Below are 20,582 nucleotides of genomic sequence, written 5' to 3' on the forward strand. Positions count from 1 at the left end.
CATTGATGAAACAAACTAAAGTCTGTGATAAGCTGGCCAACTGGAAGACCCCTACCCATCAAAGTGGCACCCCCACAAGGTGTACTGAAGTCCCTGAGGAGGAGATACAGGGGCGGGAATTGCTGTATTAAGGTAGGCCTCCCTCCTACCTGGAAGGAGGTAGACACTGCAAATGGTAATTGCTGGGGGTCGTTTCCTCTCTAACCATTAGTGCTTCCATGCACTAATGACATCAGAGTGGACCAAAATGTATACCCCTCCAGATGCTATCCTGGGGCCGGTACAGTTCTGACAGAATCCCTGGTAACCACAAAACGTTGGAGAGTGGCCATCACAGAAGTGCATTTCTTGAAGAGAAAGACAAAATGCAGAATAAAAGCAAACAAGATGTACTTCCGGTTGGTAACAATAATATCCATTGCAGGTCCACTGGATTATCATGCGGCGAGATTCCAGGTTAGACACAAAGAAGCCATGGAGAGATCGTGTCGCCCGGTCAGTGGTCGTCACCAACATGGATGGGGTGACACAAATAAGACGTCAGACTCAGATTGTGAGGGGGATATGGCACCTCTGTGCACACTGGGGAGGGGGTGGGCCCTTGTCCTGCAACTTATGTTCCTTCTCCTTCTCCTTCTCCTTCTCCTTCTCCTTCTCCTTCTCCTTCTCCTTCTCCTTCTCCTTCTCCTTCTCCTCCTCCTCCTCCTCCTCCTCCTCCTCCTCCTTCTCCTTCTCCTTCTCCTTCTCCTTCTCCTTCTCCTTCTCCTTCTCCTTCTCCTTCTCCTTCTCCTTCTCCTTCTCCTTTGGAGGTGAAAGAGGGCAGGAAACAGGGAGAGTACAGGCTTCTGCAAGATCCGGAACTGAAACAGAGTAGGCGACCTTGGGAGCCACTGATGGTGGATCTCATGGCCGAGTCGTTGTAGCAAGCTTCCAGCTTGAGAGATGCCAGGGAGAGGGGTCCAAGAGGGAGCCCCATCCCTGGCAGTCACTGAGAAATGGGGGCACTTCTTTGGCTGAGGAGGGGAAGCAGTGCCCAGAGGGAAGGGTATGGGAACTGCAAGGGTGGAGGAGGGGGGGGGATGAGGCTGTGGTAAGGATGTTGTAGGAGGGGGAAAGGATTTAACAGAGGCAAAAGTTGAAGAAACTGACATTGAAGTCAGTCACATGTTTGGTGAGCCTCGCAAGCACCAAAAGCACCTCATGGGTGGTGGGACATACGGCTTCACATATGGCTTCTGTAGCACATAACCTTGACCGTCTCGGGGAGCGTATCTCCCTTGAAAGCCAGAAAGAAGGAGCCAGTACTGGTGCTGTTGTCTTTATGACCCTTCTTCACATGTCAGACAAAATGAATGCTGTGTCGCTCCAGATTAGCCTGGAGTTCATCAGTTTTCAGGATGAGGTCCCTATGAGAGATCACTCCCTGGACGATATTCAGAGATTGGTGAGGGGTAATAGACACTGGGACATTGCCAAGACGATCACAAGCACGAAGAGCTGGAGATTGGACAGCAGAAGCAGCTATGTTCAACAGGGAGCCTGACTGCATCTTCGCCAAATGTATCTTCGATATTCTTCACAAAAACAGTAGCTTTGTGGTAGTGAATGTGTGTGTGTGTGTGTCTCTACCAGTACAGACGAGGTAGTGCGGAAAGTGTTCCATCCCAAAACGGTGAGCCTGGCCCCCCTCCCATAGTGTAGCCAGGGAAAGGAAGGCTACTGGACTGGCTCATAAAACGCAGAATTCAATGATTGTTCACTATTCGAAGAGATGGCCATTTGAGAATGACCAGATTTTTTCGGCTTGATACACTTCCTCCATCAAGCATCCGCCCTGATACCACCTACTCCAATCAGGAGGAGGGCTGCAATAGCTTGGGGCCCCATGTGTGCCACACACAATGTCACGAAATAACCATGAGCCAGCCCCCTGGACGGCCATTATACTGTATTTGATGAAAATTTAATAACGTTCAAGTGCAAACTGTGCTTGGAATCCGTATTATCACTTGTACAGAAGATCTGTAGAATGAAACTTGGGGAGGGAGAGGAATTTTTCACTTTATGATTGGATTTGGTTTTGTTTTGCTTTAGGGCGCAAGAAACAACTGGGGTCAATCAACCAAAACTGTAGAACACGAAGACAGAGGAGTTGTTTTTTCAACTACACGTCACTCCCAATTAACATAAGAGAAGACAACTAAAAACACGAACGTGGAGAAAGGGTTAAAAAAGACGATACAGAAACGGAGGTCCAAAACTAAAAATGAAATGGCCCTCGCCATATTGCATTACCGGATACAAAGTAAAACACAGTCAACAACCCCTGCGTCATATACTAAAAATGTAATGTAAAAGGGAATGTAAAAGGTTAAAAAATGGACATTCCATCAGGAAGCGGCAGACAGTTAAAACTTGGGTGCAATGTGTACAAGGTGGTGGGGTAGCGCCACTTATCGAATGATGCCTAAAAGGGTAGTGCTCAATACACAGCCCAGTTAAAATGACCTCCTCCCAGTGTGAGGGCCGACAGGAGGTCGTCCAAGCTGCTGGGAGAGGCTTAATAAACTGGAGCTTATTCCTGTGAAGGGGACATCACCTCCTGAAAGACAGCAACACGGAGATCATCGAAGTGAATTCAGGAATTATCAGGTTGAGGTACGAGGACTGCAGCCTTGACAGCAGCATCAGCAGCCTCACTTTCTGGCAGACCGACATGACCAGGAACCCACAAAAACATCACAGTGGCTTCAACCAAGAGTGAGCAAGTGAAAGTTTTCCTGGACCCACTGCACTAAGAGATGGACAGTGTACAATGGCTTTGGAGTGCGCTGAGACTGTCTGAGCAGAGGACACAATTGAAAAGGCTGGGGCGCCAAATGTACTCTCTGGCCTCACACAAGGCAAAAAGCTCAGCTGTAAATACTGAGCAGTGTGCTGGAAGCGGATATCGAGAGACATGGGTGCCAATGACGAAGGCACACCCGACCCCACAGTCAGAGGAATCATCAGTGTATACGAAGGTATTATGGCGAAATTCCATCCGAAAGTCGTGAAACTTACGGTGATAGAACGAGGCTGGAGTAGTGTCCTTACGAAGCTATTAAGACCAAGCTTAATATGGGCCACTTCCGAAGCCAAGGTGGTGAAGGGTTCACACCCACTGGGAAAGGTACAGGTGGTGTGAAGTTAAGCCACCATAGCAAGTGCTGAAAGCAGACTCCAGGAGGTAACAGAAGAGGGACGTGCCCCACACTGGTGATCAAAGGAATCATCTAAGGAGGAGGCATAGGATGGGTGGCTACGCATAGCAGACAAACAGCATGCATACCTGCTGAGGAGAAAGTCACAGCAGTAGGACAGTGGTAGTTCAGCAGCTTCAGCATACAGACTCAACCGGGCTAGTGTAAAATGCGCCAGTGGTCAAACGGATGCCACAATGGAGGACAGTGTTGAGACAGCGTAAGAGGGGTGGACGTGCACACGCATAAACAAAGCACCCATAGTTTTGTTTCGAACAGACAAAGGACTAGTACAAATGGAGGAGGGTGGTTCGATCGGCACCCCAGGAACTACCATTGAGGACACGTCGGACATTAAGGAACCACATACAGTGGGCTGCCAGGTAAGACACATGGGAGTACCATGAGATTCCTATCGAGCATGAGCCCCAGGAACTTCATAGTGCCAAAGAACAGAAAGGCAACAGGCCCAAGACGTGAAGATGGTGGGACAAACCAATTGCATCGCCAGAAATTCATGCAGACAAAACCGTCAGTGGAAAAGCGGAAGCCACTGTCGATGCTCCAGGAGTAAAGACGATCAAGAGATCAATGATGACGCCGCTCAGTGTTTCAGGTCCATGGAGAACTGCAGTAGATGGCAAAAGCGTCTACAAAATGGTATCCAGAGATGCCCAGTGGGAGACAGGCCATTATAGGGTTAATGGCGGTAGCAAAGAGGACGACGCTCAGGACGAAACAATGAGGCAAACCGTTTTCCTGGATAATGGTGACAAAGCAGAACCCACACCCAAATTGAAAACTCGGTCTTTTACAAATTCCTGAAGGGAAAAAGGAAGGGGGCCATGGAAGCCCCAACTGTATAGGTTGTGTAGGATACCAGTTCTACATCACGTGTCATAGGCCGAATCCAAATCGAAAACCACGGTCACAGAGCGGGATTTCCGCATGAAACTACTCATGACATGGCTGGACACAGTAACAAGATGGTTAACTGCAGAATGCAGTGCTCGAAATCCCCAGTGTGCATTCATTAGTAAATTGCGAGACTTAGCCACCATACCAGCAGGGCATGAATCATACGTTCTATCACCTTACAACCGCAGCTGGTGAGAGATGGGACTGTAGTTAGAAGGAAGGTTTTCGTCCTTACTGGGCTTAGGTATGGGTATGACAGTGGCTTCACACCAAAGTACGGGAAATGTACGGGAAATGTGCCCTCTGCCCAGATGCAATTGTATGTGTTAAGCAGAAAGTGCTTCCCCGCTAGAGAAAGGTGCTGCACCATCTGAATGTGGAAAGCGTCTGGCCCTGGGGCGGAGGGTCAGGATGAACTAAGAGCATGATCTAGCTCCCTCATTGTAAAGGCGGATTGTACGAGTAGCACTCCCAACTCTGAGAAGAGAAGGGTATCGATCGAGCCGCCTCAGCTCGTTTCTGATGGAGGAAGGCAGGGTGATAGTGGGAAGAGCTCGAAACTTCCGCAAAATGGCGACCTGAGGTGTTTGAGATAGCAATAGGGTCCACAATGACATCGTGTGCTACTGTCAGGCCGGAAATTGCCGAATGGACCTTGGTCCCAGAGATCCGTCGGACGTTGGCCCATACAGCAGAGGAATTGGTGGAACAGTTAAAAGAGCTAGTGAATGAAATCCAGCTAGCTTTTTTGCTATCCCGAAGAACGCGACAACACTTTTCAAGCATCTGCTTATAATGAACGCAGTTGGGCTTCGTAGAATGACGATTAAAAACGCAGAAAGCACGCCTCCGTGCGTGAATTGCATCGCGGCACGCCTCAGTCCACCAAGGCACTGGACATGGCATGATAAGGAGGAAGTGCGAAGAACGGAACATTCCGCAGCAGTAAGGATAATGTTTTAGAGAGATTCCACCTGGTCATCACAACTGGGGAAATCTTGTTATTCGAAGGTCGTCAGGGAGGAGTAAAGCCGCTAGTCAGCCTTCGAAAGCTGCCATTTGGGTGTGCACACAGGTAGGGTAGGAGTCAGCAAATGGATGGCACATGGGAAATGATCGCTCGAGTAGGTGTCAGATAGCAAAGGCCACTCAAGACGATGGGCAAGCTGGACAGTGCAGAAGAATAAGTCCAAATCGGAATAGGTGTGCGAGGAGTCTGAAAGGAAAGTGGGTGCTCCTGTGTTAAGGAAGAAGAGGTTGAGTTGATTAAGATCATCCAAGAGGGCACTTCTCTGACAGGTTCTGGGAGAACCCCAAAGTGGATGACGCACGTTGAAGCCACTAAGTAGGAGAAATGGGGGAGACAGCTGCCCAGTAAGCTTAAGGAAGTCTTCCCTGGTGACAAATTGTAAAGAGGGAAAAGGACAGGTGGGGAAAATAAAGGAGAACTGCAACAACTTGGAGATGGGTAGTTAGGGAGATGAGTTGACTATGAATGGCATCCTATATGAGCAGCATGACGCCCCCATAAAATGGAATGCCGGCCTCAGGGATAAGGTCAAAACCAACTGGAAAGAAATGTGTAAGCTCAAAGCACTCTTGAAGGCGTAATTTCGTTTCCTGAAGACAGAGTACAAGGGGATGACGTAATACTAAAGCAGTTGTAAATCCTCTGTGTGGGACCAAATGCCGCGAACATTCTATTGGAGGAGAGTCATGATGAGATGCAGGGGTGTCACCTCGGCGGCTGCCGAGTAACAGCCCGTTAAGAGTCACTGCTACAGGGCACAGACGCAGGAAGATCGTGCTCCATGAGGCCCACAGAAGCTTCAGCTTGCTTGTGCTGTTGGTCTGTGGAGTCCAATGCTGTAAAGTGATTGGTGGTGTGCACCGGCGACACGGAGGGTATCAAGTGGCAGAACTGTCAAAGAGGAGCTTCGAGTCGGCAAAGGGGAACACCATTTGTCTTTGGTAGACTTCTTCGAACCTTTGTGGTTAGCAGAGGAAGACTCACGTGATGGTTGGCTGGAGGGACATAAGAAGTCTTCACAATAGTACTACTCCTGTCCTTTCTGACCTACTGGTTGTGTAGCTGGTGGCTTCACCCCTTGAGGCTAGAGTTCGATGGCTTGTTGCACACCTGGACTGGGGGACAGCAATGCTACTTTGACACTAGTCCATTTCACAATCTCAGAGCTGAATTTGAGGTCGCACGTCTGTGTGGCCATGTCCTTCATGGAGTGAGAGGTCATAAGAACAGAACTATAGGTGCCAGATAGTAGAAAACAGGGCTCGGCACAAGTCAGTAACTTGCGAGCGACTGGGTAAGGCCCTTTGTCCTTTACTTTGATCTCTTGGACAGCTTGCTGATCAAGATACATGGGACAACCCCCAAAAGAGGCAGCATGGCCGACATTGCAGTTGATACAGTGGGGAGAAGGAGGCAGACAATCGCCTTCATGTGGATCTCTACCACAGGTTACACATTTGGCTGGATGTCAAGACGTTCTAGTGTGGTTGAAGTGATGACACTGGTAGCAGTGCGTCGGGTTCGGAATGTATAGCTGGACTGTGATAATTTCATAGCCTGCTTTTATCTTGGACAAAAGCACCACTATCAAAAGTGAGAAAAGGAGTGCGGGTGGGCACTATGGAGGAATCTTCCTTTTTCATCTTCCGATGGACGGCAGTCACATCCTGATCAGCGAGGTAAGATTGGATTTTGGCCTCGGTAACACCGTCGAGCAGCCTAGTGTAAATAACACCACGGGAAGAATTCAAGGTTCTATGGGCCTCGACACGAACATGGTAGCCATGGAGAAGCGAGGCAGCAAGCAGTTGTTGCGCTTGAGAATGAGAAGTAGCCTCCAAAAGCAAAGTGCCATTCCGTAAACGAGAGTAGGAAGTCACAGCGCCGGCAATGGAATCAACACCTTTCTGAATAATAAGCGGATTTATCATGGTGGAGGACCGACCGTCTTCAGTACATGAGACCATGAGGAATGATGGTGCAGTGCGAAGGGTCTTTGAATCGTTAATCTCATTACGTTTACTTTTTGCAGACGTTGGATGTGAAGATGATTGGCTCATTGCGAGAAAATCCGCCCATGATTGCCAGTGTCTCCAATTGCGTGCTCCTTCCAACTGGGGGTCCCTTCACAAGGGGGACAGACCTGCCTTTGGTGAAGGTTCACACCTCAGGTCACACCTCTCTAACACCTGACAGAGGGACCAATCGGCAATTTGGGAAGGTTGCAGCTCAGGCAATGATCCCTCCCTGCGCCTGGCCTGTACCAATGGGTACGTGCAAAGCCTACCTATCGACCTGGGGCTGGTAATTGCGCGTTACGAAGTCACCTGTTACGCGTCAGACGCGTGGGCCCGTCTTCACGAACGCACAGGGAGGAAGAAAAAAAGGGAGGAGGAGGAACCGCAAACGTCTAAGGTGAAGAACGAGAGGAGAAGGGAAACAAACAAAGGAAGAGGAGACGAAAAATAGTGGTGAGACTGTTCTTACATCAGCGACAGGCAATGCGGAACATTCCTAGGAACACACCAGACATTTTTCCCAAGGGAGGGGAAAAGAATAGCAAGAGGATAGACATGCACAACGGAAGGGAAAAGATGCTGCAAAAGCTGGGGCCCCATGGTAGCAAAGCACGGACCCGCTACAGAGTGGCCAGCCCATGGGGGAGGGGGGGGGGGGTTCACTTTATGATGTGAGATGGTTACAGGGACGGATCTGTTTTGGACGGCGGTCACATTTTATTACTGCCCGTAACCCTCTCGTCCTGAGAGAGAGAGGGTGGGGGGGCGGGGGTGCGAGGAGATAGAGAATTTTAATATAATAATTGGTTTCATCAATGTTTAGAACAGTAAAAATTCCAAAACACCGCAGTTATAAATACAGCATTTGTCAACCAATCATCCAAAACTGGAGCAGTACATGTCTCATGCAGTTGTTTTAAGAGGAACAGCAACGCAAAACAACTTTGACGTGAAAATTTGTGGTATGTAAAATCCAAGTTTGGACTCGTCATCAAGAGTATGTCACTTAGTACTAAGATTACAAATAAAGGTCCGCACAGACTGCAGAAAACAGGCGTGAGCGGAGTAGCAGTGCGGTCTGAGGCGTCTTGCCACGGTTCGCGCGGCTACCTCCGTCAGAGGTTTGAGTATTCCCTCGGGCATGCATGTGAGTCTTGTCCTTGGCGTAAGTTACTTTAAGTAGTGTGTGAGACAAGGGACCGATGACCTTAGCAGTCTGGTCCCATAGAAACTTAAGACAAAAACAGGCATGTGAACGAGCGGAGTGCTGGTTCTTTCAGTCGTTTCGGACTACGTTCGAGAAATTCAGTTTTCCTGTTATTTTTTCCTTAATAGACATGTTGGATTTTTTGTTGATAGCAGCTACATGCGTGCTTCTCTGGCCAGTCGGGCTGCTAGCTCATCCACGTGGGCAGACCTTCGGGCAAGCAACTGGCAAGTAACCAGCGGTAATCATAGTTTGTAATTTTCTGGATTTCTGTAGTATTTTCAAGACACTTAGTCTTCATGAACCTTTATTATCCGCAAGCTAGATAAGAAATTTGTAAATTGATAAGTGTAAACGCTTTACTTTTTTTTTTGCTCTGCTTGAAGGCCCCTCGTGTGCACGCCTGCCTGATAAAATATTTAGTTTTGGGCATACAGAGCAATTATGTGGTAAATGTGAGAGGGGAGGGATGGATAAAAACATGGCATGAAACACATTACCCACATTACCTTGCGTAACACGGTGTACGAAACCCAATGGCATGCAAAACAGCTTTCAGTCCCCTCAGAATGAATAAGTACAGTTCGTGTATGGTTTGCAGTGGAATCGTATATAATTTTCCTGTGAAATACTGACAAGTTCAGGTAACAATGAAGGACGCGCATAGAGATCACACATTCTTCACTCGAAAGTAGACCACAAAGACTCTATGATGTTGAGATCTGTTTAATCTGGTGGCCGGGGGATATGGGACAATTCATCTTCTTGCTCATAGTATCAGTCCTGACCGATGGGAGATGTATGAGAAAGGGCCTTCCCGAATTTTAAGGCAGTATCACCATTGGAGAACAAACATTGTACTATTCAATGGACATGATATAATAAATTAATCGTGTTTTTATGCTTCACAGATAAAATTATATTTAGTATCTGTGTTTCTTCATAGTCACCGTTGCTTTGGATTTCTATCTTCAACTTTGAAAATAGATGACGCACATATAGCTTCCTGAATATCAGATTTCTTCTACTATGCTCGTTCATGTAAGGACGCATTTTCTTGTTACTTAAACCATCACAAATATAATACTAATAATAAATTCATTTCCGTGTATATTTTATAGTAGTCCAATAGAGATCCGAGATAGGGTCAGATTTTTCCTGTTTCAGTTTTTGGAAAGCGTTTGGTTTTGGGACTTTTAGAGCAGCGGGCCATTATATGCAGTTTTCTATTCTATACAGATCGAACCTTGCAGTGAAAATTTGTCACGGAGCCTGATAAATGCTTTTTGTGTAATGCGAAACATTTAATCGCATTATACTTCATTTTATCACAGTCCGCCATCACCAAGCTTATGCGCTCCCCTGCAGCGTCTTGTAACTACAACGACGCTGTACTATTGTTCACATACGTAATTTTTTTTCTTCTGATTTTTCGATAAACTTGTGTAACTGATGTTCTGATTTCATTTCTTTTTTGTTTCATGCCATTGTGTTAAGAAAACTGTAAACAAGTTTCAATGTGAATATTAATGTTTATGTAAAATGTCAAGTGATGATGTGATAGAATTGAAATGTAACAGATGTTGAGACTGTTGTAAGATGTTAAAATTGTAACTGTGGATCTGGTCCATACGTAGGCAATGTGTTAGGATATGTAGAATGCAAAACCTCGGGTGAATACCCGGCCTGTCAGGGAGCGGTAAAAGGTGGATGGCAAGCGAGCGCGGGAAAATGCACGCGCGCACTGCACGGCACAACGGGCTCAGTAGTAGTTGGAGTCTGGTACTGAGCAACACCTTCTGGAGCGAGGCGGCTCTCCTAGAAGACGTAGTTTCACTGAGCCTCGGGTATGCCGTTCCAAATCCTACACAGCATGGCAAAAATCCATAGGCACTAAATGGCAAAGTATTGCGACGCTAAGAAGAATTAAAGTGCCGATACATCAAGAGCCATAGCTGTGGTTGCATGTGTGCTCTGTGCCTCGTCATCTCGTCGCCCGCCAACCGCCGCATCGATACTAGCAGGTTGAAACTTTTAGTACTGTATTCGTATGGATCAGAGAGTGAACTGTGCAATAATAACCTAAATTTTACCAGAACATTCCCATCATTTAATTATCCCCTCAACTAACCTAGACAGGGTCCTTTCCAAATGTTGTGCAATCCGAGTGTCCCAAAAATGAAAATTAAAAATTGTGTTAATAATAATTATTTGCAGAACTAGCTATGTTAGAATGGTGTTTAAAGAAATGTTTTGTTAATGAACCAGTAAATGAATAACGAAGGTCTAACTAAGTTGAAAGATAGCTTTAATATTGATATAGTAATGAAGTTTATTATTTCGAGACAGATATAAAGGTATTTAAATGAGCGGTAAATAAGACGAAAAGAGTAGTAACCTATATACTGGAAATCTTGAACGCATAATAAATTCAGTAATCATTTTTTTAAATACAGCTATCATAACAGTTTCAGGGTCCCCCGCCCCTCTATTATTCATTTGAATTTTGAAGTGTTCTAAATTGGTTTGACCAGCAAAAGTTAAAGTCAATATAAAAGTCAAAATTTATCAGTGTTTTATCTTTATCAAAATTGACACTTTATGTGTGGCTCGAAAGTGCTGTTTCTAGGGTAACCTGTGCCCGATTTTAACCAGATTAATAGACAGTATAAAGTTTTGTAGTATACATGATAGTGTAGTGTTATGTATTCCTGTTTTTTTCCATATCAGTACAGAACGTGAAACTATCAGTTCAATAGATTTTCTGGTTCTAAAATTCTGCTATATTATGCAGTGTTACCACTTGTTGTTTTGCATGAATATATACCAACTTGTACAGGGAAGAAACTCAGTTAATGCCTAATTAGGCTGGCGACCGTGTTATCATCAAATTGGTAACATCTTCTGGTTTGCTTTTGGTCCGTCCTGACGTGTAATTGCATTTCGAACTTACTTGACGGATCATTGTTATTACAGAGCTGGTGTAAGTCTGATTTGCCACCATCCAGGTACACGCGGTCGATATCTATACGAAAATCCTTCCTCATAAGGTGAACCCCGCCCACTTACCATAGTACGAGTATTGTGTGCCCCACGGGCACATTACAGTCTCTGAACATGAACACTACAAAATCAGTTAAGCGAGTTTTATTTTGGCGAACAGTAAGTGAATCTAATCCAAATTGAACTACCTTGGCCAGATTATAAATATGAAGGGAGACATAAGACCAGAAATCTATCGACGCATCAAGCTTGGTTGGCAAGCATTTGGGAAGAATTCAGAAGTATTCAGATCAAAAATGCCAGTAAATCTGAAGAAAGCAGTATTTGATCAATGCATTCTTCCTGTGATGACGTACGGATGCGAGACATGGACACTGAACTCTTTCACAAAAGGGAAACTTAGGACAGCACAGAGAGCTATGGAGAGATCAATGCTGGGCTATACAAGAAAGGACAGGAAAAGGGCAGATGACATCCGGTCTGTGACGAAGGTTAATGACATCTTAGAGAGAGTAGGTTCCTTGAAATGGCAGTGGGCTGGCCACGTCGCAAGAAGAAAAGACAACAGATGGACGAAGCTAGTACTGGAGTGGAGTCCGAGAGAGCACCGGAGGCCTAGAGGAAGGCCACCAGACAGATGGGACAAAGACATCAAGAAGATCGCTGGTAACACCTGGCAGAGAACTGCCCAAGACCGTCCCACTTGGAGAAGACTTCTGAAAGCCTACCTGAATCCACGACTCGAAGAGGCCACATCATTTAATGATTGAATTGGCTGATGATGATGATGATGATGACATATACTTTCTCGTTATGCGCCTGCTGTAGTTACTGTGATGTAGCCCGACTCCGAACAATATCTGTTCGGAGGAATTAAGTACGTTCTTTACTGTTCTATCACATTTTTTCCTTTATTTTGGAGGAGATAAATTACAGCGAACAGCCAAACGGTCATAAAACCTTGGCAGTACTGCGACTTTGCAGAATAAAACAAGACCCATCCATCAAATGATTTTCTTGTATTGCTCTATAGTCCAGGTTTTTGGCTTCGGTACCGTGTGTTCCCGTTACAGGCATTTGCATCACTGATGAATGGTCTTGGAATTCCAGCTCGTCTTGGAGTTCCCTATTTACGGAGCTTCTTCCGTATTTTTTGGTGCTGATACGGTTCACGATGATGATGGTTGGTTTGTGGGGCGCTCAACTGCGTGGTTATCAGCGCCCGTACAATTTCCCAACCTTTGCTCAGTCCAATTTCGCCACTTTCCTGGATGATGATGAAATGATGAGGACAACACAAACACCCAGTCATCTCGAGGCAGGTGAAAATCCCTGACCCCGCCGGGAATCGAACCCGGGACCCCGTGCTCGGGAGATAGGGTTCACGAGTGTGATATTCAAGTTCTGCAGTGACTTTTGCAGCTCCGTCCTTATTTTTCGTCAATGTTCTTCAATGAGGACTGTAACAAGCATTTAACACACACTTACGTCCGCCTTTGTAACTTACAAGGGAACTGATTTGACTAATTTTCATTGGATGTTAGGCCACAACTAGAACTTCAATGTATGTAACCAGCAAGACGCAAGAACGAAATTTTACGCGTGCTTATTTACTTTGTACGATCACAAATATTCAAGGAATCCGCCACTAAGCGAGCAAGCACTTTTCATTCCCACGTAATTCTTACAGCAGATTTCTTATTACTGTGAAAATTATTGATATTTAATGAGCCATTTATTATTTTCGTAATGTCTATAGCGAAAGGAAGAAGAAAAAATTTTCATAGAGACTGAAAGGACACAGAACTACTTTCAATCAGATCAGTATAGTCATTTTATTTATCTTATTTTAGCTAACATTTGTGACAAGTATGGAGCACGGCACGAATCACAGAAACATGGGAAACAATAATTATTGCAATATACAGTACTTGTAATGAGCGCAGAACTTTGCGTGTTCATTGATTTTTCAGTGTATACTGAAAAACAGACTTACTTTGCGTTCACAAACAGTTCTCTGCTATCACACAATCTCATGAGGTACGACACGTCCGTTGCTAAAATTACGTGGAAATAAGAAAAATTATTAGCAGCGATATTCGATCCAAAGACCTTGTGCTTGTGAAACTAAGCTCTTAGTCGTTGGCATATGAACTACTTAAATCCGAGCGACGATACAAAGTATAGCTGCACGCCAAAGTTTTTCAACTCTGTTTTCTCGAAAACGGTCGAGAGTTGCGTCTTCATATTTACTTACCTTGAAGTCATAGTCTTGTCCTGCGTACCCTGTCAGTATGAATTAAACTGGTGAGGGTAAGTTCTTACGGTCCCTTTGTTGGCGGATTGTATTTTTCCACTTTACCTGTGAGCGCTATAAATCTTCCGTACGTTGCCTCCTGAAACATCAAACATTTCGCCTACCTTGGTTACACGGGAGTACCCACTATACGACCACCAGCAATTCGCCGTTGTTCGAATGCAGTCACAACTACACAGAACACTTCACCGAGAAGGAGTGACACTTGCAACGTACTGAGGACATGGCGCAGGTACCCTTCGTGGTCAAATAAAACAGCGCAACCTGTTCCCACCAGATCACCGATGTTAACCGCTGTCGGGCTTGACAAGCACTTGGATGGGTAACCGTCTGGGCCTGCCGAGCGTTGTTGGCAAGACGGGTGCGGGTGCAGTCAGCTATTTAGAGTCCAGTCGAGGAGCTACTCTATTGAGAAGTAGCGGCTCCGGTCACGAAAACTGACGATGGCTGGGAGAGTGGTGTACTGACCACATGGCCCTCCATATCCACATCCACTGGCTCCTATCGGCTGAGGATGACGCGACGGTTGGTTGGCACCGTTAAGCATTCCGATTCCTGTTCGGATGGAGCTCGGTTTTTAGTTTATTCATTTCTCGCCGTGTTTCCATATTTTTGTCCAATCCCTGGCTTAATATATTGTATCCTAAAAGCTATGTTGATTGTTTTTAAGATTTTTTTTAATTGATAAGAAGGTGCTTGAAGATGAAACCTTGTGAAGTCATGAACAGGAAAATAATCGCAAGCAGGCAGGCAGCAGGCTGGGACTCACGCGTGACGTGGTAGGCGAGGGCGGCGAGCAGCACTACGAGGACGGCGGCGCCCAGCACGGAGGCGGTGATCAGCACGGCGGGCCGGTGTCTGCGCAGCCAGCCGCGAGACAGCACCACCATCGGCGACGCCAGCGCCGCTCCTGTAAACGCCGGCAAGCCGTCAGCAAAGCCGACCTCACGGGGGTGAAAGATATATGGGCGAAGAGGTAATAAGCCACATAGTTTCATTCCAGACCACTAGAGGCGCTGGGGGTCAAACGAAGCTGGAATTGGGCAATGAGAGCTGTCTAAACTCCAATAGTGGTTGTTTTGAAATATTCTATCGTCTTGCTCTGCACTGAAGTCTGTGGTCCTCGGTTACAGTCGTCTTTGTGTTTGTTTCATATTTATGTACTACTCATCTTCATTATAAACAGATTTTTTTACTTTAAATTCATAAAGTTCGCCGTGGAATTGAAGAGATTTACTGCTGAAAAATGTCCACAATTAATTGTAAGGTAGGACATTTAATTTTTCATTACATAATCTCGTAACCTATAAATGAAATGTATTCTCTCCTATTGTGAATTAAGCAGTGTGGTTTCCGTTGGTTTATTTAAATAACTTTGATGTGTCTGTAGTAGTTTTTTTAATGAAGACTTACTTTTTTTTCAGAATATTCAACACAACAGATTAACGTTGAAATACTCCTGCAAGTTTCCCGGCTGTTCATCTTGCTATTACGTGGGTTCAACGGAGGAAATTTGCAACAAGCATTTCTACAGGTTTCCAAAACAACCTCAAGAGTTGCTTCTAAAGTGGAGGAGTGTTTGTAAACTGTCACCAGATGTGAACTGTGCTTATTTTGTTTGTGAAGATCATTTTTTCGAAGAAGATTTTATGATTAAAAGTAGGCATAGGCTAAACAGGGGTGTCCTTCCAAAACATGTGAAGTTGTTCCTTGTGAAATTGCCAAAATCGGTAGTGAATCAGGTGACACTGTTGTTAACAGTGAATTGGGCCTACCAAGCACTAGTGGTACTATGGCAACTGTTCTTGTGAGCTTGAGGAATAAAAAGTAAGTTTTGTTTTCATTTCACTGTTTTTATCCACCTTTCCTGCTTTTGGTACTTGATATTGATGTTTTCTTTTTTGTGTTGAAGCATCTACAGTAGTAAGATGTAGGAAACTTTCTAAGAAATTAATCGTCAGTAGTGCAAGTTTGCTAGACAGTTACTCAAAACTTATAGTCCTGAAACATAGTTGTAACAAATTTTAGAATTCTTCATTAATTAATACTGTGATAAATATTTCTTAATTGAACCTCTTTAACTGCTGCTTATTCTCTTAATAATAGGCTTTTTTTCTCCATTGATTCAGCAGCTTGTATGACGTAAAAAGTATGACATTCAGGAATATTTGTAGTCCAGTTTAGTTGCTACAATGTTATTTTTTCTTTTGCTTAAATTATTTACACTACAAGCTTGTTTCGACTTACTCTCAGTTTCAAGCGTTGCATCTAGTTCTTATGGACCATAAAACATGCTGGAGCTTTTACATGTTGGTAGATAATATAAGGATGCCAATTAAAAAGTAATTTTTGACGTTTGCGCCTAACAGTCGCTGCTCCTATCGTGTTTTCTTGCCTGTCAGACGCAAACGTCAAAAATAGACTGAAAATATTACTGAATAGGTTTCTCTCTGCTGACGCAAACGTCAAAAATAGACTGAAAATATTACTGTATAGGTTTCTCTCTGCTGTAGTACAGTGTGCTATAGCTGTGTTTCAATTATTTTATTATGATGCCAGCCAAAATAATTACATAGCACGCCCAGAAAAATAAGGTAATAGAATTAAAAGAAAAATAAAAACCTACAACGTAAGTAAACTGGGGGGGGGGGGGGACGCAACCAGTGATGTTTTCATATTTTAGATCATCTCCATACCACTTGAGGCGCTGTTGTCGGTCTGTGTTTCCCACTTTTAACATGGGAGTTGCGTTTCTCTTTTTTCTTGTTCTGTGGCCGTCCTCAGCGACAGGTCTCACAGGGGAAAAGGTCCGAAAACAGCTGATTTTGTATTAACTGGTTTAGCGAGTATGAGAGCCTGTGATTCCCTGACAACTAAATGAGACGAAGTATACAATGAATTTCGTATCAAATAATTTATTTGCTCAGCAGATTTAAGGTAGGTAACACTTATAACTAAACACTAAGCTTATTTCATTAGTGTAAGCTGAGTATATCATCATGTATTATTAATATAAATAAGGATGCCATCTATTAATTCAGTAATCTGTAAGTACTCAGCAGTTATTAAATTTGCACTACTTGAGAGGGCCCCCACGAATTAACTAGTGACCATAGGACGATGAAATTTTGCCGAAACATTTGTAACATCGTGCAGAAGAAAAACAACAAATAAACCACTGAAAGAAACATTTTAATTTTCACATGAGGGGCTAACATTTGTTAATCGCGTACCATGTTTACATTCCAAGTTACAAACTTTTCTCAGTGTGACGACCATCTGCGTCCACACCAGAGATAACATTTCACAACTGTTCGAAGCACTTTTCAAATGGTGGACCATGGGATGTTCATCTGTCATACCACAGCTCGTGCACTGTTCAAAGATCGTACATTGTGTACAATACTCTCACCCATGGCAACATTAACTTCAACAGTTTATGGTGCAACTGGCCGCCGGCTTCTCCCTGGAGCAATTCCCAAATTGTAGATTAATTTGCACTTCCAAATCACGTTCTTCAACCTCAGTGCAGAAGAAGGTCTCATTCCTTTACCGGTACCCCGTCCATACTCGCGAAGCGCATCAACACCTTGCTGCTCTTTTCATAAAACAACTCTCCGACTAAGGTCCTGCTCACATGTTGACTGCCTGCAGCTCTAATGCACATTGATACGGTAAAACGTTTTTCGTCTAAACTGGCTTAACTAGTTAAAGTATAATAATAACCACCGAATACATCCTGGAATGAGGGTATCCATTGAGTCACGTAGTGAGTTAGACTATACTAGGCAGTTTTTTTTATTTATTTTTTTTTAACACGACTTGTTTTGCTACAACACACGAAATATTTTATTTATGATGACAACTTTTATGATTAATGGAAATATGAAAATTATTTTATTTTCTACGTAATAACCAATGTCCGAACACCAATTGTGGCACCAACTTTTGGATACCGCAGTCTTAGAACTCTGCCGTCAGTCCATTTAACTAGACAGTTACAGCTGCTTTCAACATATTCTCCAATCGTTGTCCACCAAGAAAGTCATCAAGTTTTGGAAAAAGAAAGTGACTGTTAGAGCAGAGCTGTAGGACGGGTGGTCCAGTAATTCTCACCGAAAAGTGTCAGGCCGCGCCATTGTCGTTGCTCCGAAAGAGGCCGAGCATTGTCATGAAGCAGAATAATGGCCCTCGAGAGTAGTCCCCTGACCCAGAAGCTGTGCTCATGATTTTTTGTGTTGGCGTCTGTTTGAATTTCTTTGGTTTTGTCGCAGAATATTAATGATGCCACTCACTGGATCGTCGTCTGAAGTATACGGAGCAATCTATCTTTAGTCATCAATCACAATATTCACCATTCTTGCTGCAGCACTCCAAAAATAACGATTTGGCAGTAGTTTTTGTTCGCTGTTCGCCCGTATTATTCTTGGGACCCATCTCCCATATATTTTTTGTACTGTTGTTGGTCATTAGTAATTGCATAAATTATTGACCTTGAAACAAAATGTTAGATCACCAGTCACTTTAATTGTTGCACACACTCCTTGGCCCTTAAACTATATAGTGACGGACTCTCACTTATTTTACTATGATTCCTGGTCCTAACAACAAATGGCATATTAGACGTGAAATACGACCGACCCAAGTCACCTCGTTTACTTGAAAGGTGAGATAAGCAATAATATTGCTTCTATTAAAAGCCTCCAGTCCTGCAACGGCCTTAGACCGTCAGGCGAGAACACCTAAATCTCCTCGTGTAGCTTGGCATCGCCGTCCAATGCTGCTGCAGGAGCAGGTGCACGACTGACGCCGTCTAACCAGATTCACGTCTAATATTCCACTTGCAGTGAGAACCAGGAATCATCGTAAAATAAATGAGTGGGAGTCCGTCGCTGTATGGTTGAAAGGCCAAGGAAATTGTGCAAAAATTAAAGTGACTGGTGATCTTACCTTTTACTACAGAAAGCGAAATGAAGTACCTATCCTTACCTTATCTCTCGTGAGATTATTTTTTTTTAAAAAACAAAAACTAAACATTTAATGCATTGATTTGTGTTGTAGCTCTCAGCATCTCCGTGCGCTCGAGCGCGTGACCTTGAAGCCGACTTACCCGCTGCAGCGAAGTACTGCCTTTGACGTCATATGGGTGTTGACTGACGCCCGCGGCTCTGTAGTTTCTTAAAAAACGCTTTTGTACTCACAAAAACATTTTTCTTCAAACCATTGGACTGACCATAGAAGAAAACAATCCCAAATTTCAGAAACTGGAGATGGTATAACAGCTCTTCAAGGACTGCTGCAATAGAAAATCCATCTCCATCAATGCGAAAATTAGGCACTACAAAAAAAGCTATAAAACTGCAAGTGCTCTCCTACTTAACGTAGGAGAAAAAGAGAAAATGGAGAAGGAAAGAGTGTAGTTCTCCAAAAAATTCGGGGATTCAAAGCAGATGAATATGGCAACTACAAATTAAGAAGCAACAAAGAACTATCGAAGAATTACCGAACTTTCAGGCAATCGGAAAAAGGCAGTTCAGCTTTCTGGAAATGTGGAAAAATAGAGGACAAATAATACATTAAGAAAATTCGAAAATTTCAGTAACGAAAAGAACAGATGGATCAGAGATACTCAAAAACTTAGGAGAGATGAAGCTAACTGAAGCTATTCAGAACAAAAATTCTGAACCAAAGTAAAAAATAAAGGGTTTTCGAAAAAAAGAGGGAATAAAGAAGTGCTGGAAGATAAGAAGAACCACTTTATTCGAAAAAACAATGTCTCTAAGTAATTGTTTTACATGGTCCATAGTTGGCGAGAGTAAACATGAAGCTGAAACCTAAAAAAATTAGAATTAGAAAAAACGTCAAAACGATTGAAAAAAACAAGGTTAGATGCCATCAAAACTAACTAGCTAAAACTGCAACATTAATACTATTATTCAATTGATGCGATTTATAACGCTGCCTACCAAAATTCAATTGTCAATTTAATCTTACCTTTGCAGGAGACACTTTTTGTATGTGCTGTATTTTGGTACTAGAGGAATGGCTACCAATGCAGATAAAGCATTTCTATTATTTCCTCTGGTACCGTGTTTAAAAAAGAAAACAAGATGCTTGTCCAGAGAATGTTTCAAAATGAGCAATATACAACTGAAAACCCACTAACGGAAATATTACACTCAGCTGATGATTCTTAACTTTCCGCGGACAGTGAAACTTTTAATAACTTGTTCAGCGTTACTTCGTCCTCACATTGAAAAAGAAGACAAGCACGCGAAAAATTTTATTCTCGTCTACCTGGTTCTCTAATGACAGTTCATTAAAATACCTCAACAAGGGAATATATAGCCATCATCGCCCGTGGAGGAACCGGAGTTCTTCGATTTCTTTTATTTCATTCCACTCCGCTTGTATGTTACTGTATGCGTAAAATATTGCTTTTGTTAATAACCTCTTCATGCGTAATATATGGTTGGGAAAGAGGGGATACCTCTACCATTTTCGTAATTGTCAGTGCTATTTTGTTTTTATACTTGATAGTAGATTTCATCTACATCTACATCCTTATTCCGCAAGCCAATTAACGGTGTGTGGCGGAGGGTACTTTCAGTACCTCTATCTGTTCTCCCTTCTATTCCAGTCTCGTATTGTTCGTGGGAAGAAAGATTGTCGGTATGCCTCTGTGTGGGCTCTAATCTCTGATTTTATTCTCATGGACTCTTCGCGAGATATGCGTAGGAGGGAGCAATAAACTGCTTGACTCCTCAGTGAAGGTATGTTTCCGAAACTTCAAAAAAAGCCCGTACCGAGCTACTGAGAGTCTCTCTTGCAGAGTCTTCCATTGGAG

General features: G+C 43.8%; 1 protein-coding gene across 1 annotated transcript in view; it reads right to left on the reverse strand.

Moving 5' to 3' along the window:
- The window catches only part of LOC126154559 (uncharacterized), a 132,656-nt gene extending 118,031 nt beyond the window's left edge, over positions 1-14,625 (reverse strand). The window contains exon 1 of the mRNA XM_049916152.1: positions 14,505-14,625. Coding sequence (XP_049772109.1) covers positions 14,505-14,625 — 121 coding nt within the window. The remainder of the gene's footprint in view (positions 1-14,504) is intronic.
- Positions 14,626-20,582: the final 5,957 nt, after the last annotated feature.

The sequence above is a fragment of the Schistocerca cancellata genome, chromosome 2 (genome assembly GCF_023864275.1).
Source record: "Schistocerca cancellata isolate TAMUIC-IGC-003103 chromosome 2, iqSchCanc2.1, whole genome shotgun sequence".
Classification (NCBI taxonomy): domain Eukaryota; kingdom Metazoa; phylum Arthropoda; class Insecta; order Orthoptera; family Acrididae; genus Schistocerca; species Schistocerca cancellata.